The sequence below is a fragment of the Hydra viridissima genome, unplaced genomic scaffold (assembly GCF_058129835.1).
Source record: "Hydra viridissima isolate aposymbiotic clone 2 unplaced genomic scaffold, HvirCarnegie_v1 scaffold_15, whole genome shotgun sequence".
Taxonomy (NCBI): Eukaryota; Metazoa; Cnidaria; class Hydrozoa; order Anthoathecata; family Hydridae; genus Hydra; species Hydra viridissima.
The window spans coordinates 9387057-9410303 of record NW_028324314.1 but is presented as its reverse complement, the minus strand read 5'-3'; the positions used below and the strand labels follow the sequence as shown (position 1 = coordinate 9410303).

The window sequence follows — 23247 nt, the reverse complement described above, 5'->3', positions numbered from 1 at the left end:
TTTACTTTAATGTGAATAGATAATTTTTCTCTTTTGTGTTTATTTATTGATCATAAGAGTGTTCTTACATATATTTATATGCATATTTTTCAATAGGATATAGATATTCTAGTTTTGGATAAGTTACTATCTATCATTACTTCCAATCGGTTGTGCCCTATTGGTATGGAGAAAATTAGAAACTTGAATGTTTTAATGCAACGAGTTTTTGATTCAACTCTGAATGATAGTAGTTTCTGTTCTCAAACAATCAGAAAGATAAATTACTTAAGGTGAGATTCATTTACCATAGTTTTTATTTGTTATATATTTTTACAGACCTACATACACTGTAAGGTTTTGTTTTTAAATCAAATTATTTTTTTATGATTTATGTTATTTCACCAAAAGTTAAGTAGTTTGATAAATATTTTTTTGTTGAGTTTTTATTTCAATCCACATTGTTATCAGGAATTTGATTAATTCATATTTCTATAATTTATATTGTTGTAAATTACTTCATAAAAAAATAAAGAAAAGCTGCATGTTTTATAATGTAAATTCCTTCAAAAAAAAAGGTCCAAATGTTAAATATTCATAGAGATGTTCTTCATAAACCAATATGGAGAGAATACTATTACTGAAGCTAAACATTAAAAAACATGAAGATAAATGTCTATTAAAACAATCAGAACAAAACTTTTAGTCAACTCACACAATTTTCAAATATTTTAGATGTTTACTTTACCATTAAAATATCTCACTCTCATAGTCTGTAGTAAATGATTTAAAAGACATTTGTTACAAATTAAAAGTGCTGTAAATAAAAATGGATGGAAAATATCACATATAGTCCTTACTTATTAAAGACTTTCTTTTTTTTTAGAATTCAATGGTGTAGGCTTCGAATTTTTGAAAGATTTGCTGACTTGGTTTTTTTTCCTTCGACATGCTTTTGTTTTCATCAAACAAAAATTCTTCAGATGCTATGGAAGGTTATAGTTAATTAAACTTCAGAGTTAAAATCAAGTAGATTTGCTTCAAAATGTTTTTTAAATATCGCTTTTAAATAATTTAATGCCCTTAATCTTTAGTAACATTTTCTATTGTATGTGTCCTTAATCTTTGGTAACATTTTTTTTGGTAACATTTTCTATTGTTTTTTCTATCCTCAGTTATATGAATCCTTACTGGTTGCATCACAGTGTGAAAAAAAAAGGGATTAAGTGAACCGAATTGAGAGAGGACTAAATAAAGCAAATTAAAAGAATTCTAAAGAAACGAAGAAAAAAGGCTTTAAAAATTGCTTAAGTTCTTTATCAGCAATCAAAAGAATAAAAGAAGGACAGTCAAGTGTTGTGATAGTATAACAAAAAGTCAGAAAAGGAAAGACAAAACCAAAAAAATGAGTAGCGCTTATTCTTCTTCTAATTACAAATGCACTTGGTTGTTCAGTAAAGCTATTAAAATAAAAAAATTTGTTCTCCCCCCCCCCCCCCCCAACCTTTTCCTCCTCATAAAAGAGCACTTGCTGTTAAACAATTTGTGCTTCAGTCAATTTAGATTCATTAAATTCACTCCCAAATTAAGTAAAAGATGTAAAGTTCATTACTTTTAAGCACAAAAATCTTCATTTATCTATTGATAAATAAATCTATCCATGCTAGTTTTTATTTTTTATCTAGAAATGATTGCTTATGTCAACAACATGAAAGTATTATCATGAAACTTTTTTCATAAAGAAACCAGGAATAGCTTTAGCAGAAATTTGAAAGATGAAAAAATTTATGCTTTTGGATACTTGATAGGATTTAATAAGTTTATAATCCTTTAATACTGACCTTTTTATTTTTATTGAAGTGGGTATGACCAATACAAAGTTCTCAAATCATTAAACTTCTACAGTTGTCAATAGTCTGATTGAAACAAACCGAAAGAGGATGTTCTTGATTTGTTTCATTTAATCTTCTTTAAGTTTTTTTCAACTAGACTTTTTGAAAGTATTAGAAAATTAATGATTTGCTATACTATCTCAAAGCCAGAATGTCCTTGTTCTATTCTTTTGATTTCAGTTAAAGTATTCTATCCTAATTTTTTTTTTTTTTTTCAAAATTTCTTTTTCTGGTGTTCACCATCAATCATAGGCATCTTTTCAAAGTTTTCCAAAAATGATGTTCTAGAAAGTATCTACTCACAATTATTCTAGCAAGGACAGAATGTTTCTTTTATTAGTTGCATGATTGTTGTGACAAGAATTCAAGGAATGTTAAAGGATAACCAACAGCCTTGAGATTAAAACTATCTGATATTTTTGTTATCCTAATAAACCTTTCATTTATTTGCAATTGCTTATTCAATTTATAAGTTAATTTTTAAGGCTTGGGAGAAGGTCTGGTTGAAGAGTTGAAATCGTTTGTTTAAGGAAAATTTCTTTTAAAAACGCTTTAAAAACTTTTTGTTTTAGTTATTCAGGTCAATCTAAATAAATAAATCAGTAAGTTTATAAAAAAAGTCATTGTTCAACGTTATTAGTAACTACTCATCTTATATTTCATACATTTTTTAGAATTTAGAGTTGTTAGAAGATAATATGCTAACAGAAGAATCATGGACTATTATTGAAAACTTTTTAGCAGAAATCAAAACTGTTCAACTCTCTCTGTGAGTGTCAACTGTGTGACCTGTGTGCTCTTATGTTGCAGTTTGTTCTGTTTTTAAGTTTTTTAAGCTGTTCTGTTAATTTATGCTGTATTTTTGTTAACTACATGTTATATTGGCAAAGTTGTTTGGCTTCTTTGAAAAATTAAATGAAATCTTTATTTAGCGATTTTTCAGATGATTGCATGACTTGTATTCATGATGCCAAGGAGTTGTCTTTTCTCCTACCTTGTTGCAGAAGAAGTTTTAATGCTTGCATTCATACTATTCTTTTGGAAACTACTGAGTGTCCAAACTGTAAGATGGTTTTTGAAGATGAGTTCATATTTAGAGAAAGTTTACAAAAAAGGTTCGATTTAATTTTTTTATGCAAGAAAATTTAAATTTAAAAGCTTTACAAATTTGAATCTTAAATATATAGTCAGGGTAAATGTAAGACTTTATCAAGAAATAGAAAATCTGAATGTTTTAATATCAGAAAAGTAAATTGGCGTGAAAAAAGATTTATAAAATAAAATGAGTCTATAATATATATATATATATATATATATATATATATATATTTATATATATATATATATATATATATATATATATATATATATATATATATATATATATATATATATATATATATATATATATGTATATATATATATATATATATATTATAGATTATTAAAAAAAAAAAAAACAATTTTTAAAGTGTTATCAATGTTTTAAAAAATGTGTAACTACTGCAATTATAATATTATTACAGTTAAAACCTTTTTTTTTTTAATGGAAATTTAGGCATATGGCTTTGGAAAAAGAAGAGCTTAAAAAACGATGTGATGCTTTTTACACTGAAGTTGTTTCAGAGTATTACTTAGCAAGGAATGATTTTGATTTGTTGAAAATAGGGGTCATAAAAAAGATTTTGGATTTTGTTTTTTCTGTCCAAAGTACTTCAGATGTTGCCTTTGATGTTTTGGTTGATTCTACTCCTATTGTTCATTCATTTTTACTTCAAAAGCTCATTGAAAAGTAATTGTTTTTTACATTTGATTCTATTCCAAGCACCATCTAATTTGAGTTGATTAAAAAAGTTTGAATCGGTTCTATTTAATTAGATAATTGATAAAATTTTAATATGAGTTTAACATTGTATTTAATTTGAGTGTAAACGCTTAATATTTTAATAATTAATTATAAATATTTTAGTATAGTTATAAATAATCATAAAATTATATTGAGAGAATTAAAAACTCAATTGTTGGTTTAGAAAAAAACTATTTGAAATCTTCTGAAGTTTAATAAAAAATTTCTGAGCAAATTCCTCAAATATATTTGTATTATATTATTTTGAATATTAACAGTATGTGTTCTTGAAGACTGTTTTAGTACTATGAAATTAAAAATAAAAACTGTGAAATATAAAAGCTAATTTCTATCCATTTTTTAAATTTCTAAGGTCACATAGTGAAGTTGAATGTTACTTACAAGAACATCTTCTGAGACTATCTGATTATGAAAATCAAGGTCGACTTATTGATGCAGCAACCCTTTTTGTTTACTGTTTTGAGGTTAGTTTATTTGTGCTAAGTGTGCAACTTGTGTGTATTCCATGTAATATTTATTAAGTTGTATGTAGTAAAATAAATGTAAACATATAATACGGCAAAGCAAAAAAATTGAAATTTTCACAATATTTGATATAATTGCAGAACGTTTTTTTCATATTTACTTTCTAAATTGCGCAAAAGTATTACAAATTTTGACAATTGGTTAATCATTTTTTAAAAAAAATACAACTGTCAAATACAATTCAAGAAAAAAAATTAAAAAAATAAAAAAAAAAAGCAATAGTGTATTTATTTTTTCACCTAGTAAAAAAGATTTTTTTATTTTATTTGTCAAACTTATGTTAAACTTCTGAAATAAAAAAACTCTGAGAAAATAATTTAATAGGGTACTTTCTATCTTTTTTCTACCTTTAAATAGTTTTTCATACATGACAAATTATGAAGACAGATTATGAAGATCTTAAAAAATTTTTGGGAAATTTTGAAATATAAAAAATGATATTTTATTCAATTTTCATGACAACTTTTGAAGCCGCTTTTTTTAAAAAACTGGCAAAGTTTGGAACATTTAGGATCTTAAGGATCAAATTTTAAAAAAAATATTTATGGTAACTAAGTAACCAAAAGAAATGTTTTATTGTTATTATATCAAGTTTAATTAAAAATTCATTTCTTTTAAATTCACTGTATTGTATGTAACAACAAATCTGTTATAATTTTTTGTATTACAAGATCTTTTTTTGCAAGGATAAAATGCAATCAGAGCTCTCTGTGTTGAAGAAAGATACAGTTTTTACAACTACTTTTATTGAACATGTATCTGATGAGTTGGTGGGCATATATAGCCTCATGGAAAAGTTAAAAACAGATGCAGCAATAACAAATGTGGCATCCCTTAAAACCATTGCCTCAGTTCGATTGTACTTACAATACTCTGCAGAGGTTTTGTATGAATGGTTATTGTCAAAAGAAAACTTTGATAGGGATTTAAAAAATACTCTAAATAAGTTTTTTTCAACCTTGTGGAGATTCCTTAATTGTAAAGATACTCCAGCTCATATATATTTTCTGAAACAAATTGTTCGTAATCATGGGATAGACATCATGAAAAAAATTAATGAACAGGGGGATTTTGACTGGCTTCTTGTTGAAGAAGATTCTGTAAGTAAAAAATAGTTTACCTTCCTTTAAATCTTTAGTTGGTTTACAGATGTTTTAATGAAGTTCTGCTGATAAAGTATCAAAATTAAAATTTGTATTATAGCAAATTTGTTTGTAACAATGAGCTTATTGTTTTTTTATTAAAAAAAAAATGAATTAAGGAATAGAACAGTTCGCATTGTTAACTTCAGAAAACATTAAAATTTTAGAGCAATATTGAAAGTTATGACAAGTTCTTGTTGTATGGTGAGAATTACAAAAACATATGCAACCGCTTGGTTACTTATGTTTTAGAAGAAGATGAATCTGGTCTATCTCAGTTTGAAGAGGTGTTATTTTTTTAAAAAGATTCTCATTTCTGCAAATTTAAGGAGTTTTACAAATTTTAGTAATTTTTTAAAATTCCATGAAAAAGCTGTTTGTTATTCTGTGATTTTTAATCTAAATGTTTAATGCAATAGATACTACATATATATATATATATATATATATATATATATATATATATATATATATATATATATATATATATATATATATATATATATATATATATATATATATATATATATATATATATATATATATATATATATATATATATGAATATATATCATATTTATTCTTGTTAGGATATTGAGGAATCAAGCTCAGTTTCAATTTTTTGGTTGGCCATTTTAAAGGGATTTCACAATCTACCAGAGACGGTAGGTTTTAAAAAGCTTTTTAACTTAAAATACAGGTTTAATGTTAAATGGAGCAATCTTGTTTTAAAACTATTAAAGAACTGGTTACATGTTTTTTAAGATAAAGATCATAAGTTGCAATTAGGTTTAGTTGTAATAAAAATAAGAGTTATTACTTTACATTTTTTAGGTTGCGACTAGATTACAGCATAGAAATATACAGGTCATAAATTTATAACTATGTATTTGGAAATAGTTTGCTTAACTATTGAACTTTAACCAGTTTTTTATAAATGTTCCTGCAATTAAATAGATTATTTCTATCTTTTTGTTTATATTATAATTGTTTCAGAAATTCTGTTCCCTTTTAGGAATGCTTGTCAGCTATAAAGAAATTTTCAATGATTGAACGCTTTTCTGATATCCTGTATCATTTATGGGTTGTTGTAAACTGTGGAAAATCTGAAACTAATCTATTTAAGCTTCTTGCAACATGTCCTTCTCATGTTAAGGTAAGAGTTTTAAGCATAAACATTTAAGCTTAAATTTTATGCCAATAATGTTTTGTTTTTATATAATTACAAGTAAAAAAAAAAGTTAAATACATAGTATATACAGTTTTATATCAGCTTATAAGTAAGTCTTCTGCCTGGTATAAATAGTTATAAATTGAGTTTGCAACCAAAAAGCAGGAAAAAAAAGGAACTCTGAAATGCTTGGTGTATAGTTTAATATCAGTTTATGTGAGTCTTTATGTGAGTATCTGGAATATATGCTGAAAATATTTAATGTTTTTTTATGTAATTTTGAGATCAATTCTTCATTTTTCCAATAGGGTTGGTTTCTTCCAGCAATGCCAAGTGATGATTTTGCGGAAGTTTTCAATTTAAGGCGAACCAATACCGACACTGCTTTTGCTTTCTATAGTAAGGAAATGTAGTTTTTTGATAGAAATGTAATTTAGAAAAATCTCAACTTTAAGTTATGAAATTTTTAAATTTGTCATTTAGCTTGTCCTCAAGGTCATCCATATGTGATAACAGAAGTAAGTGCTGGTATCTAGAAATTCCTCAAATTTCATGGAAAAAATATGGTCTTACAGTCAATATATGACAAACAAATCTTAACATATAATATTATTGTTTAGTGTGGCCGTCCAAGTCAAGTATACTTATGCCCAGTTTGTAATTTACAAATTGGTGGTCAAAATCACATGCTCATCAGTGGAAATAAGGCATTATCTGACAGGTGCTAAGCAAAATATTTTGCTAGAAAATAGTTCTACTAGTTCTTATTTGGTTGCTTAGACTTTTTTAAAAAGCTTTATTTTTCTGAGCTGTAAAAAAATGAAAATGTGTTAATGACATTTATTTTTTTCTAAATATTTATTGTATCACTTTTTATTGTTATTGCTTAAGATATTTTTTTTAAAACATAATTAGTTTATATAGTTGTAAATATATAACAATAATAGTTATAAATAAATATTTTTCCAAGTATTTCTAAGTATTAATCCACTAATTTTTTTTAATTGTTTAAATATCAGGTTCAGGTGTAAATTAAAGGTTTTATACTATAGGCTTTGCTTTTATATTTTGCTTGATATCTCTTTTTCCTTTTTTTTTTTTTTTTTTTTTAATAGTTATTTTGCTTTCTTATTTACATGTAGATAAAAAAGATAAAGCTGTTGATGCTTATGTTGTTTTTTTTCTACTTTTTAATTTAATAGCTATGACAACACAAGGTCTGGTCATTGCTTGGGTTCCCCATCTGAACGCAGTTCTTTTGCCATTCCTCAACGAAATTTGACACCTGCTTCTACCACTTTGCAAAACTTACTTATAGATCTTTCTTTGCTTGTTGCAGTCCTAATGGGACATGAGAAGGCTAGTGTCAAGTTTACTTATGTTTTGTCTTTCAAGAAAAATATCCAAACTTTGTCAGTCTTAATTTTTTTTTTTTTATAGGACGTCAGTGAATTGGTGCACCCTCATACAGAGCCTAATGAGATACAAGAGTTTTTGTTGCAGCATTTAGAAAAAGATTTCTCTCTTTTATCAAATACAATTGCAAAAAATGATGATGAAACAAATACTGCAGTGCATTTGTTGTTAAAGCGTTTGTTTGAATCTAATAAACAAGGTTATCACGTCTGTTTAATTTGTCACTCTATCATGATCATTTTTATTTATTGCACAGATTGGCATATATTTTTCTTTTTGTTCTGTTCACTCTGTGTTTTGAGTTTTCGATTTTATGGTATTTTCTAGAATATCAGCATCTTGAATTGAAAGATCAAGCTTTACGCAAAACGTTTGAAAACGCTTTCGACCGGACAGTTGTACAACCGTTTTTTTCAGTTAGTTAATGCAATTACTTATTTACTGTTACTTACTAAAACTCTGTTTCTATTTATCACTTATGTTGTGTAATCGGCTATGGTGTAAAACTACACATTCTTTTTATAAATAGGACTTTTTAATTTCAGTCTTTGGATGAAGATTTAGTGTTGTTTAACAAAAGATTGTTGACGGCTTATTGTATAAATGATTCTCCTTTAATGAGGGAAATTTATGAGCTTGATGACGAACAGGTCAATGAACGTTCCTCTGTTACAGTAATGAGTCCGCAACTTTGGTTTTACAGGCGGTCAGTTTCATTTGAAAGTCTCAATAACGCTGTTCAACTCAAAGTAGCTGCAGGAAATGCTAAAGATATTTCCATTCTTGCAATGTTTTTAGAACAGGTCATTACTGGCTGGAATTGTTATTATGATAAATTATAATTAAATGATTAATTTAGTATTAAGTAAAATTTTGAGCAACACTGTAAAATTTATTTTGATAAACTTATAAACTATTTGTTTATATCGCTTATAATTTGATAAAATTGATTTTCAGGAAATTGTAATTAGCATGATCAAAGATTTGCCATCAATAATTGAGCTTCAAAAATTTCTACAGCACGAGTTTAATTACAAACTTGACAAACAATCTGCTGTCGATAAAACTGTCAAACAAATCTTATCAGAACTTCGTAAAGGCAAGTTTATCTCTCTCATCAACTTTTCTTCTATAAACAACTAGAACCTAATTCGGATTTTTTTGAATGAATTTCTATGATTTTTACTGTCAATTCGTTTTAGAAAAAAAAAGTTCAATACAAAAACTCTTCACGTGTTTCATTAAATCATGGAATCAAGCGCGTAGTCTTTTCACTGGTCAGTAATACATTTTCGAGTTACTTTTAATTAACTGAAATGTTATTATGTGAAATTAACAGTTAATATGTTAATTTATTACGTAAGATTGTCAGACTTTATAAGATTATGTAAGATTATGTGGTTTAAAATGTGGTTAAAAAGTGGTAGTGGTAGTGGAAGTGCCAGTGCCAGTGCCAGTGGTAGTGGTAGTGGTAGTGGTAGTGGTAGTGGTAGTGGTAGTGGTAGTGGTAGTGGTAGTAGTAGTAGTAGTAGTAGTAGTAGTAGTAGTAGTAGTAGTAGTAGTAGTAGTAGTAGTAGTAGTAGAAATTATTAAAATTGTTAATTGTTAAAGTTGTTAATTACTAAAATTGTTAATCGCACTATTATTATTTATCCTTAGTGAGGCAAAAGAGTCTAAACCCTAGTCTTCCTTCAGTTAAACTTAGTTTAAACAGTGAATTGGCATACTTTATCAGCTCAGGTTCTGATCATGGTTTGTGCGCTGCTATGCTGATTGACTTTCTTGCTTTTAAGCAAAATGAATTTCTAGAGGAGTACCATTTGATCAATGGTACCCAAGCTGTGCAGCGAGTTCCTATATTACAGTTAAATGAGAATAGCATAATATCCTACGAAAGAGAACGCGATCTTCTACCATTAGTTTACTTGCACTGTGAATACCGTCTTGGGATTGGCAAGTTTCCGAAGATTGAATACAATTTAGACACAATTCAAAGGCATTTTTTTGAGAAGCTGACCATTGGAAAAGCGATTATAGATATTGAAGTTGTTCAATTTTTATACAGAGATGGTGTGAAAAGCTTGAACTTTCCTTTGTTGAGGCTTTCTGTTACACAGGTGCGTTTTGCTTTTTACTTAACAATATTTAGTGATCTTTGGTTGTTTGTTCGGTTGGTCGCTTTCATTTTAATATTTTTTAGAAATTTAACTTCTGAGTAAACATATTAAGTAATTTTTATTTAAGAAGGCTATTTAATGTTTTGTTAAAATACTTTTTTGGATACGAGATTTAAATTATTTGGTTGGCTAAATTAAAAAAGATTAAAGTAAATATGTTCAATAGACCGAAATTCCTTTCCCGGAACAACAGAAAATGTTGGAAGAGATCAACGATATTGCAAATATGTCTATTGCTTTACGAGCAGTGGAAACAGCAGTTGGTATATTAGCATCTACTGGAGGTGACCCCAACATGTTTTATAAGAAGTATTTAACAGATATCCTTCGAATGAGCGAACACGAATGTTTAGCGAGTGAAAAGGTGGCAATTAATTGGTTGAAGCTTTTGAAATTTAATGCAATGACTTTTTTTTTTTTTTTTTTTTTATTTTTTATTTTTGTTTATTATTGTTTTTTTTAGATGCAAACTTCTATTCGGCTCACTCATTTGCATTCAGTGTGGCTTATGTTGGCCAGGGAACGAGCGCGACGCATTTTTATAAGCAAACAGGCACGTAGTGTTTATACTCCTTTTATTCATGCAATCTTTATTTGTGTTTTAAAGTTTGTTTAAATATATATATATATATATATATATATATATATATATATATATATATATATATATATATATATATATATATATGTATATATGTATATGTATATGTATATGTATATGTATATGTATATATGTATATGTATATGTATATATATATATAATTTTAGCAAATTCCATTTCCCATTCACAAGTGTTTTATGAATGAGGACATAGAGCAGGAAGTATTAGAAAAACAGAAGAAAAATCTTGCTCATGTTGATACGAATGAGTTACTATCTTTTATCACCGAGTATATTGTTTTGGAGCTGCCATTAAGAAAGGAATCAGACAGCTCGATGTTGTAAGATAAAATTACTGACTCTCCCATCCCCAACCCCACCCAAAACCCCTATTCTTTACGCATGTCTGAAGAGTACATGACTAAGTTAAGATTCAATTGCTATTTACAAATATGATAAAAATTGCTTAATAGTTATTGGTTTGTTATTATTTTGATTTATTTGCCAGTTTTTACAATTTTTTTCTGATATTTTTACTTTGTTGGCAGTGAAACATTACTGGTATACTTAGTTTAATTAACTTTTTAAAAAATTTGTTTTTTGAAGTTTTTTGAAACGTAGTGTTTTCTTATAGATTAATTGAAGCACTGCAGCTCGTCTACAAGTCACGTGCTGTTGATCAAATAAACGAAGAATTTCAGCTTCAACATATTTATCTATTTTGGAGAATATTAGTTTCTCTCTAACGAAAGAGGTTTTTTACGTCATATTCAATGATTTTATTTAATCTTTTATATGTATAATAAAATTAGATTTGTTAATTCAAATTTATATGCACTTTTTTACGCAATTTGTATTAAAAAATATAGTTTTCAGATTTGTAATAAAAAAAATAGTTAAACTAAATACAGTATTTTACACACGACCATCATTTCTAGACTGCAAAATTTCATTACTGCAAAAGCTCTCAAACGAAAGACTTCTTTTGTTTGAGCGTTTAGACTGTTCATACATCAGCCAGTAAGTTTATTTTTATAAGGGTTGTTTATATATACTTCATTATTGGCATCATTAGATTGGCGTCAGCTGGTTCTTTTAATGGTATCGTTGTAGGATTAAATTACGGATCTCCTCGGAGTTATTTTGCTCCTGATCAAACAGAGTTCCTTAATGAACATAACATGGTGTCCGCACATGTTGGAAATAAGTCCTGGAAAATAATTTTTTCATTTGCGGATGAAAAAAGTTGGGAAAAATAATTAAGTATGAAGCCCATTTATTGTGGCTGTTTCACTTTAGCAACTTTAGCTACTTTCAGGTTAATTGCAGCAAAAAAAAAAAAAATTCGTCCAAATGTAGATTAGAAGGTATTGTCAAAAATAAAGCAAGTGTATAGTGATACAATAAGTTTTTAAATTAACAATGTAATAAGTAAAGAAGTATTTAAATTTTACCAAAAAAAAAATTTTCTTGATGATTATAAATTAAATTGTAAAATACTTTGAGACTACAACATTTTTTTTTTTTAAATACTTTTCATGTCGAAACTGGAAAAATGGTTTTAAGGACAAAGAGCAGGAAAAATATGTTTTGAGAAAATTAATTTGGAATTTTAAACGAACGTGGCCTTCAAGCTGGCTGAGGTTACTTTATGGGAAAACAATAGAATGCAAGAAAATTTAAAAACGATAAATTTATACTGTTTTATTTTTAAATTCTGAATTATACACAATGAGTAATTCCCAAAATAAAAATCTTGATAAAATCAGATCTACCAAGTTATTGCTTCTTTCTGATCAATTTGATTTAAATTTTGGTCTTAGTTTCTTTTGAAAACTGGCCGTCGGATAACTTCATAAGGAGCTGGCCGTCGGATAACTTCATAAAAAACTGGCCGTCGGATAATTCATAAAAAGCTGGCTGTCGAATAAGCTCATAAAAAGCTGGCCGTCGGATAACTTCATAAAAAGTAATTATTTTGATGTCATGCGTACCAGCTGTAATATCATTATAATTTATATTTTTTTAATCGTTAACAAACGTACTTATTCATCGAAATATTACTTCTGAAAAAAACAAAAAAACAAGTGGTTTCATAGTTAAAGATACAAAATCAAATAATTTCATGGACTTAAAAACTTTCCGATTTTCGTAGTGATTTTTTTACATAAAACTTTTCGATTTTTATATTGTGAGGGCGGGGTTTGGAATAAACATAAATGTTTTATTAGTTAACTTTTGGTATGAAATTACTAAAGTTAAAGGATGTATGGGATCTAGGCTTATATGGAAAGTGGTAATGTGGAGGTTGGGATTTAGGTTGAGGATCTGGGGACTACTTGGAAAAGGCAAGGTTTGGGGATAGTTTGGTTAGGAATGGGCAAGGTAAAATCGTAAAAGGGTTAGTGTTGTGTTTACCTTCTTTAGTGTATTCTACTATGCAATATATCTCGGTAAATGCTTTATTGGTGGGTAATGGTTAACACATAATTCATTACGCTTATATAATACAAATAAGGGTCTGCGTCTCGTTATTTTTTTCAATCGAGACGAGACGATCCTAAAAGCTTTGTCCCGATTATCGATAAATATCGAGACAATTTTCAATTTTCAGTCGAAATCCGGGACGATACCGAGACGAGGCGAGATGTCCCGGACAAAATAGGAGCATCACAATTTCCCGGAATTTACATCTTTTTAACGGGACATAACGAGACATAACGAGACATACTAGCTAATCCTTAATGTGAAACTTAGTATTCTGCTGGGGGGCTCAGCCATTACAATTGTTTTGGTTACTTTATCGTAATTAAACTATTTACCAAGACTTAACAAGACAAATAAAAATTGAAGTGAAAATTTGCATGTGTTTCATTTATTTTATTTGTGATTGTTGTACTGTAACGCACATTAACTAAATTTTATTGGCAATAAACAAAAGTTTTTAATTACAAACTTTGTCAAACAATTCATTTACTTGTGTCACTAGTTGAAGGTGTATCAATTGGAGCTTTGGATGATCCAGCAAAAGGAGCTGGAGCAGAACCCCTTGAACTGGTGATCAGTGGTGTAATACCTGGTACATGAGATGTTGTAGCAGTAGAGATTATAGAGGAGGTCATACTTGCTCGTGACATCGGCTGACTTGGCAGTCTTGGATTAAGCTGAATCTCAACCACATCATCAGATTCAACAAAATTGGCTTGATCACTCTCTTGAGACAACAAATCTGGAAGGAAATTTACAAAATTTTTTAAACTGAGCAAAATTTCAGTTTTAAAAGAATTTAAAAGTTTAAAGTTAAAACAAAAACATAGAAACAATAAATTGAAGTGGCAAAACTTAAGATTTTACTAAAGGCAAAGATAAAGTTAAGATCTTTCTTTAGAATTTTTGTGAATGCCCTACCAGGATCTTTGTCATCTTCTGAGGTCAGTTTCCAGGACTTGATTTGAACAAAGCCATAGTTCTGTTGGATATAGAGCAACTTTTCATAATTTTCCGGCTGAAGCTTGGTCCTTTTGTGTGTGACTATGTTTCCTCCTGCAGAGAAGGCCCTCTCGGAAGTGGCCGAGCATGCTGGAATTGCCAGGTAACGCCGTGCTGCTTCAGCCAAAATAGGTAAAGTCATTTCATGTTTTTTCCAAAACCCAAAAACATTTTCCTGGGCCTCTTTCCTTGGCCAGGGATGCATATTCTTGTAGACATCCCATTATTTGGCGATGTCGGACTTGTCCGAAATTTCTATGTGTTGAGAATGAAATTCAATCACGTCTTTAGCCAAAGAATCTGTTTCCTCCTCCAAGTTTGCTGTGGCCGTTGGTTGGTCCATGATTTTGTTGAGCCATTCATGATGATTGGTGTGGTTTTCAACCAAGTACTTGTAGGTTTTATCATAGGTTCCAAATTTTTTGGATGCCACACCCTTGTAGTAAGGATTAAGAAGATGACCAACACCAAGAAACATGGTATAAGCGCCTGCATTGGGAAACCTTTTATCAAGCTTGGCTGAAAAAGTACTTAAAAAAGATTTACTTGTGTCTGACAAATCATCATTGACCAATTCAACCCTGTTGATGTGGTGCTGCAAATTGTGGAGACCACCAACAACGATGTGTAGAGTTGGCTTTTTATCTGCACTAAGTCTCTCAGATGTCTTTGCCAACAGTTTTAGAGTAGGCAACAGTTCCTCAAAGATTTTAAACTCCAATTCAGAGGGAAAAAGAGATACAACATCTACTGGGTCAATGCCTGGCTTTGCTTTTATTGCCAAAAGAGGTTCTTTCATGTCAAAGACACCCTGCACACACATGTATATAGAATTCCAGCGAGTGTTTTTGGCAGTGATGAACTTTTTGTAGACCAACTCGGTGACATTTTCCTTTGAATCGGTTTCCATGGCAAGACGAATGTCCCTGTTCATAGCTGCAATTTCGGCCTTGATTCTTTCATTCGCCAAATGATTCTTGTGCATCTTTTCTGCTAGCCTTTGAGCGCAAGTGATTGCATGATCAACTGTTGTGGTGGCATCAACAGTGTCCTTGATGGCTAAATTCAAGGTATGGTCCACACAAAGCAAAGACTCATCAATAAAGGTGCACTTTGGAATTGCAGCTTTGACATTGGCAGCATTGTCATGAGTTACGACAACTGAAACAGTTCCTGATGCAGGTAGATCGGCAATAACCCTAAAAAAGTAACAAAAAATTTTATCAAACTGAAATGTCTAGTATTGTCACAGTATGGTAATTTATGTCTAATACAAACACTAGAATAACTAGCTTTTCTTTGCACTGATTATAAACGTGCATAATGGCGAGATCAGGCATATCACTTTAACTGTTGAACACAATTAACTTAACTCATGTAAAAAAGTACATTTTGTAATTTAATTTACTTGTCGATCTTTTTGGCAATGTTGTCTGCTGTGTTCCTCTCCCTGAACGGGCTGACAGTAACGACAAACTTGTTCAGGGTCCACTCCTTGTCAATGTAACGAACAGACAATGATTGGTATGGATCAAAGTTCCTTGAAGTCCAAATGTCCGTGCTCAGAGCCATTCCCGGATTTTCCAGTAGATCAGTTTCCAAAACTTTATCCACAGCCGTCTTGACATTGTCATACAACAAAGGCAGCTTGTACCTAGAATAAGTTGTGGTAGCCTTGATTTTCAGCTTTGGATCTAAGTAGTGCATAAACTCCTTGAAAGGTCTTTCCTCAACAAAGCTGGATGGAAGATTCATCCTTCCCAGAAGTTTCATAATTTCAAAGTCACCTCGAAGTTGCTTTGGATCTCTGGATTTGTACTTCAAACACTGACTCAGTCTTTCCTGGCTTGACTTGCGCTTTAAAAGACAATCTAGGATGGAAAGTCGTCTTTTCTTAATGGAACGGTTGAGAACTTGAGGAGATTTTTTGCCAGGAAAAAATCTTAAAATAGTTTAGTATTGCTAAGTCTCGTAACGTTTTTCACGGTTCATTTCGAGAAAACAATTCCGAGACGCAGACCCTTAATATCTAGTTAATATAATTGCTCTGTCTCGTAACGTTTCGTAATTATCCGGGACACAGTTTTTAAATTCCGAGAAAAAATTTATGTACCGATTTATAACTTTATTCCGGGATAATCTTTTCCTTTGTCTCGTTATTTTTTTCCGGGAAATTTCTCGTCTCGTTATGCTTTTCCCGGTTCATTTCGAGAAAACGATTCCGAGACGCAGACCCTTAAATACAAATAATAATCTCTTACTATACTTGTGGTATTTATTAATGTGTATTTATAATTTTTGTGGTTTTTATCAATTGCATCTCTTTTTGTTCTTCTTCTTTAAACGTTCTCTTCTTAATTTGTATCGGCCAAAACTTCCATTAACTTTTCTTTAATCAATGATTCTTCTGATTTCTATTTAATTCTTTACTTCTTCTGATTATCAAAAATCTCTTCTTTTTTTTTCTCTCTTTTGTTCACTTATAAAACTTCTTGTTTATCCCAATATTTTTCAATCACAAAAGTTCTCTCTCTTTAAAATTCTCCCTAAAAAGCTTTCTTAAAAACTCTCTTTTTACTTCTCTTAAAAACTCCGTCTTCCTCTCCTTCTTCTACTGTCCTCTCCTTCTTCTACTGTCCTCTCCTTCTTCTACTGTCCTCTCCTTCTTCTACTGTCCTCTCCTTCTTCTACTGTCCTCTCCTTCTTCTACTGTCCTCTCCTTCTTCTACTTTCCTTTCCTTCTTCTACTGTCCTCTCCTTCTTCTACTGTCCTCTCCTTCTTCTACTGTCCTCTCCTTCTTTTTAAAGTTTTTGGTTGTTTTCGGTTGCAATACACTGCAAATCTAAAGGGTTCTTGAAGGTTCTGCGGCTGTTCTGCAAAGAACTTGAAGGTTCTTAGAGTGGACTTAAAGAACCCGTGGGTTTTTCACGTACCTAAATGGTTCTTTGTAGAACCGGCTACTTTTTCAATGCAAGCTTAAAGAACCTTTAAGGTTCTTCGCATTAATTGTTAGAGTAAATATATTAAGTTTCTTCTAAAGGTTCTTCAGAAACTTTTTCCATCTTTTTTAAGACGCCATTTTGTTTTTTTACTCAGCGTGTTAGCTGATTATAACGTGGAATCTTATAAACTTGACTAAACATAAATTCTGAAAAAAAAAGTGATATACTGCCAATGGTTAATAGCTACCATACAATTTTATTTTATCAATTAGTAAAATTAAATTAGGATAAAGTATCAATTTCAGATTCTACACAATGATCCCAATAATATATTTAAAACGTAATTTAGAATAATAATAATCATTTGCATCATATTATTGCATAAGTTAGATCAAGTTTAGAACTACAATTATTTTTGAATTTTCAGTTCAAGTTTGGAATGTAAAGTATGTAAATGTATGCATGTATATATGTATATAATGTATGTATATAATATACGTATATATAAATCTTAATGCTTATATCAAATAAATTTACTTGTAATGGCAGCCTACGCTATTGGAAAGTCTAAAAAATAAGTTCAAGAAGGAAAGAGCCTCTTTAATTAATGTTGAGACTGTTGCTATCCATAAAAGCAAATTTGGGAATCCAGCTAGAGAATGCAAGTGCACAGAAGATTGTCTTGAGAATAACCAAGCTTCTAGTAGGACAGATGGAGACTTGGTAAAAATTAAGCTTATCTGTTTTGGGATAAAATAGTAAAAAAAAGATTTAATAGTTATTGAAAAATAAATTTCTTTAGCCACATTCTCTGCCTATTGGTGAGGTTGATTCAGCTGTAGCAAAACATCATCAGGATATGATAATTGAATACCGTAAACTTTGTCCAGATATGAATATGCTGATTGATCATCAGCAACATAGTTTGTTTATGTGAGCAAAGGATTTCGATGGACGTCTTTGCACAATTGATCTAAAAGCTAAATACCGATTGCTCTGCTCTGCTCAATTGATAGGCTTTTAACTATTCTCTTGATTTTATTTTTTGTGTGTTCCAACTTAAAAATAATCTTTATAATAATGATGTTAAAGCTTCTTAGTGAAAATGAAACTGAGATTTGGAAAAGATCTCGATAAAGAACTTCATCAACAGATGGAGGGTATGGAAGATAAAATCTTAAGCTTGGTTAAATTAAAGTGTAAAGACGATTTTATTTCTGAAAATTTTGCTGAAATTGAGTGTGAAATTAATGAAAGCACTAAGAGAGGTAATAAATTTTGTGTAATGCAAGAGATTTCTGTTTTCCAAAAAATTATTGCTAAATATTTTTATGTTTTTTTCTGTTAAATATTGTTTTATAATTTAATTCTGTTTTATGTTTCTATTGTAATTTTTTTTTTACTTTTTCAGATGCCACATTCAATAGAGCAATTCTTTAATTTCCACAGCTATTCAAAGAATCTGTTGAAACCTTGGTTACATTTGATGACACTCCAAAACAGAATACACCAACTATTGCAATCCCTCAAGCTCAAAGGTTGACATCAAAATTTTGTAGAATTATATTAGATAGCCAAGAAATAGTTGAACACTATAATAATGTTGATATCTCATTAGCAGTGGCTTGTATATTTGCCTCTTATTTTATTTACGATATACAGTACCCTGTTCAGTTGAAAAACACATTATTTTTTGAACACATTATATTTGGTGTATCAAATAAAGAAGTCCCTGTAACAATTCACAGGATGGTAAATACTTTGTGCAAGATTATTGATTTATTTTAAACTTATTTTATATCGAAATCTTAACTTCAACTGCCTAACATAATTTTACAAATTGTAACATTTATAAAGCAAGAGAGAGAGATTTACTAGAAAATGAGTAAAATTTCACCTTTTATATACCGTCTATTGTTTGTTTAGGTTTAGCTAATTCTCGAAGGGAGGTAACAGAAACGTTTAAAATAAAGCAACTTTTAAATTTATTTTGTCCAAAAGTCTTGTAATTTTTTATTGCTTGTAATACATGCTTTTTGTTAATCTATTAAACAACATTCATCATTTCGCATAAAAAGTAAATGGTAAAACGTTAAATCATTTTTATCACGTGATATAAACTTTTTGGAAGAACATGGATTAATTTGTTTGAAAAAATAATAAGTTTTAATAAAACTATTAGTCTAAAAAATTATCCGAAAATTCAATAGTAATTATTAATTATGGTTTTTTTTAAAAAAAAAATTATTCAAAGATTTGTCTAGTGAACATTTTTTCAGTCAGATGTCTTGAATCTGAAATAGTTCTTCAAAAACAGTTCTTTGAAGAACCTTTACAAATAGTTTTTTTTTTAAAAAAAAGGTTCTCTTTAGGGTTCTTTGAAGAACCTATCCGGATGATTTATCGGAACTATCAAGAACTCTTAGGTTCTTCGAAAAACGGTTTAGGGTTCTTTAAAGAACCTTATCGTAAGGTTCTTCCGAAGAACCCGTACAAAGGGTTCTTTGAAGAACCTCTACGGGTGCTCCCTCAGCACCAACATCAAGAACCCTCAAAGGTTCTTCAGAGAACCATTCGGCTTTAGAGTGTACCTATTCATCATTTATTTGTGTGGCAAGTTGAAGAGTCTTCGTGTTTAGGTCTTTTCCCAGTCGTTGTTTTTAACTTTTCTTCTCCCTCCTCGCATTATTGATCTGCAAACATGCCACTAAAACAAACACGATTGAGGTTTTCAACTAGAAAATATTTTTAAAAAGTGGACATTTGAAATAAGTCTACTACGAGACTGAATTTTCTCAACAAAATAATGCATTTAACTTGATCAATTTACATACTCCAATTAATAATATTGATTGTGCCATTCAATCTTCTATTTTAAATGCCTTGTCAAATCAGTATATAACCTTCTCATTTTGTGGCCGTGCGAGGTCTACCGGTATTTTTTCAACTTTCGTAGTTATTAGGTTCTTTATGTATTTTCAGAGTACTCTGTAAAGTTCACATTTTAGGTTTGAAGTAATTTTTTTGGACGCATTTTTTTTTTTTTTTTTTTTTTTCACCAATGCTGAGTTATTCTTTCACTATCCTATATATTATTCTAATATAGTGTTTATCAATTAAATAAAATTTTGTCAAATCTAAAATTTCTTTCAAAAATGTATTTCCTCTTTTTTGCTTTGCTGTTACTAATACTCCTTTCTCAAACAGCGCTTTCCGATCCAATCTTGTTATTGGAATAGGAATCATAGAATGTATTCACTCATATATTCAGCATCTGAAAACTCGTAATAATTAATTTGTATGTGCATGGAGCAGGTATCAATATGAAAATTTGTAAAAATTAGGCGATATTTCTTATACAATCATCGTTTATATTATTAGACACATTAATTATAAATTGGTTGCTTTCGATTGAATGTGTTTATCACAATCATTTTCTTAACTACTTATTTCATGAAGTCTGCTTACTTGGTCTTACATTTTTGTGGTTTTTCGTTAAATTCAATTTAATATATTTTTTTTCTTCTTTTTTGCCAAAATATTAAACGAAAAGAAACACCTCGTGTTAAAAAAGGCTTTGTTTTGAAAGTTTGAAGTATAGAGCTTAATTTAGAACAAATTGCATCGATATAAACTGATGTCTCACGTAGCGAAAAGTCCTTTGCAAATTTAAATGATAAAGGTTTAACGTGAAATTAAATTCATTTTGTATTTGTAAACTCAAGGGAGTCTACAAAAAATTTTCAAGGGAGTCTACAAAAAATTTTCAAGGGAGTCTACAAAAAATTTTCAGATGCATTAAAGCTCAGGAAGTGCTATATGAAAGTTTTGAAAACTTTTCTTTCCGAGCGCTTTTTATTTCTTCACTGTAAAACAAATGTAAAAATCAATTGTTAAAGACCCAAAATATTTCTAAAATATTTGTTGTCATTTATAATTGTTTTTTTAAACAGATTAATTACATTGTGTTTTTAGCGTTTTGCATTTTTATCACATTACAATCTTTGATATCTTCATTATGATTTTTTTTAAATTAGAAACAATTTATATTAATTATGTTTCCTTTAGTAACTTTTTCTTTCTCTTTTATGAAGAATGGTGGACGCTTTTCTCCATTAAAAGCGATGGTTCTTAGCATCATGACAGATTGAGGGTGCTTTGTGTGACACAGAGGCGATGGTCTGTAACCCTTCGCATTATGAGTCTGTCATTCTACCTATTGATCACACAGTCAACCCTAGAAGGTTTTTCATCTGAGAAAATTTTGGCAGTTGACAAAGCATGGCTTTTCAGCTGATTTAGAGGCTTTTTTGATATCTCCAATCTCAAAGTTTTTAGTTTTTCTGTCAAAAGTTGGCAATTAGGTAAGGCTATGCTAACTTTTCCAAGTGTTTTTAGAGTTCTTCTGACTGTCCTCTAATCAAAATTGAACAGCTTTGCTGTTTTTCTTTTGGACGTAGTAAAACTTTTAGCCTTTTAAACTTTTTATCTACTTTTTTGTTCACGGAAGAGAGCATTTGGGCTCTCTTAGCACCGTCACGTATTTTCCTGTTTAAAATGAAGTTTTAGACACTCCAGAGATACGAATCACTTCACTTGCAGGTAAATTCGCGTAAACCAAATTTAAAACTCCATTTCTTTAGGCTTCCATTGTAAAACTTTCAACTAAAATAATTTTTGTTCACAACTTTATTCAAATTTAAGATGTTCAATGAACATTAACCAACAAAAACAAATTTTGGAAGTTTTTGCCACATCCTTTATAATTTAAAAAAGCTTATGTTTATTTTGATGCGATCTTTTTTTCATAAATCCAGTACAGTGTGCAATACCTAGGTACAAAGCACTGTTCAACATTTCCTACAGGTAAGATACCGAACAATAAACTCAGGTACCGGATAATAACTAAAACGTTTTCAAAGAGGATTTGTATTCGGATTATATATACACTGAATACACTGTTAAAACAGATCAAAAATGAATTTTTTTATTAAACTGTTAAAACAGTTTAAAAGTAAGAGTAAAATAATTTAAGAGTTAACACAGTTTAAAAGTAAAAGTAAGAACAGTTTAAAAGTAAGAGCTTAATATTAACAATTAGAAACTGTTATATATGCGAGGGTAGGAAATTTTATATATGTAAAGGTAAGCAACTAAAATATATGTGTGAGATTCCAGATGCCTTGATTTACATCCCTAATTGATTGTATTTAAATCTTTTGCTTGTGTTTAAATGCATAAAAAGTAATTATTAAACATTTGGACTCCAATTAGTTATGGTGTGAAGGATCACAACTCACTGGAACATTAACAAGAATAACGAATGCTAAATAAAGACACTTTAACATGAGTATTTAAATCCACCTTACATAAAAATTCATTAACATTTACAAATCTGTTGAAATATACATCAGCATTTTGCAGATAAATTATTTTTTCATATTCCTTTATTTCTATGAGTTTAAAACTGTTCGCATTTTGAAAAAGAGGTTTGTAAAAAGGCTAGCAATAATTTGAGGTTTAAGGAGACTTATAATAAAACAGCTGTTGGTGTATATAAATTAATGCATAAACTTCAATACCAATGCCCGATTATTTTCGTTCTTATTTCAACACTGATTTTGATTTTAAAAGAGTATTGATTGTGAATTGGCCTAATTCAACATAAAAGTTTTGACAAAGGCACACATCCTTGGTTAAGACTCGTAATACAAAGTTGCATTTGCCTTCAATATTATCAGCTTTGAATGGTTTGCATAGATGTAACATTTTCCTCCGTTTGTTACTATACTTTTTTAAAGGTATTTTTGGAGGATGGACCTTCATTTTATTTCATTTGCAAAAATTTTTGCTTTGCTTGGTTAAGACTGAGCAGTGAATACCTCAAGGAAGAAATAGTATAAATCCTGAGGTTAGGAGTAATAAAAATGTTTTCGGACAGATGTCCAGAGTAAATTAAAGACTCGCCTCGATGAACAAACCAAAGACTCAAGCGGATGAAAAAGTTTTTTACACCCAATTGACGCATATGTACCAGTTCGTTATA

At 29.5% G+C, this 23247-nt stretch overlaps 1 protein-coding gene and 1 pseudogene across 1 annotated transcript in view; both read left to right on the top strand.

Annotated features, from left to right (window-relative positions):
- The window catches only part of LOC145192789 (E3 ubiquitin-protein ligase rnf213-alpha-like), a 76738-nt gene extending 65044 nt beyond the window's left edge, over positions 1–11694 (top strand). Inside the window, exons 61-85 of the mRNA XM_090072475.1 lie at positions 97–272; positions 866–974; positions 2546–2640; positions 2804–2986; positions 3430–3663; positions 4091–4202; positions 4950–5363; positions 5573–5692; positions 5996–6070; positions 6240–6272; positions 6421–6561; positions 6885–6975; positions 7060–7094; positions 7197–7297; positions 7779–7935; positions 8017–8191; positions 8320–8408; positions 8538–8795; positions 8950–9091; positions 9195–9269; positions 9652–10109; positions 10336–10533; positions 10633–10722; positions 10938–11110; positions 11404–11694. Of these exons, the coding sequence (XP_089928601.1) occupies positions 97–272; positions 866–974; positions 2546–2640; positions 2804–2986; positions 3430–3663; positions 4091–4202; positions 4950–5363; positions 5573–5692; positions 5996–6070; positions 6240–6272; positions 6421–6561; positions 6885–6975; positions 7060–7094; positions 7197–7297; positions 7779–7935; positions 8017–8191; positions 8320–8408; positions 8538–8795; positions 8950–9091; positions 9195–9269; positions 9652–10109; positions 10336–10533; positions 10633–10722; positions 10938–11110; positions 11404–11515 (3846 nt within the window). The 3' untranslated portion in view covers positions 11516–11694. The remainder of the gene's footprint in view (positions 1–96; positions 273–865; positions 975–2545; positions 2641–2803; positions 2987–3429; positions 3664–4090; positions 4203–4949; positions 5364–5572; positions 5693–5995; positions 6071–6239; positions 6273–6420; positions 6562–6884; positions 6976–7059; positions 7095–7196; positions 7298–7778; positions 7936–8016; positions 8192–8319; positions 8409–8537; positions 8796–8949; positions 9092–9194; positions 9270–9651; positions 10110–10335; positions 10534–10632; positions 10723–10937; positions 11111–11403) is intronic.
- A 4440-nt stretch (positions 11695–16134) lies between these two features.
- Positions 16135–18989, top strand: LOC149878552 (uncharacterized; annotated as a pseudogene).
- Positions 18990–23247: the final 4258 nt, after the last annotated feature.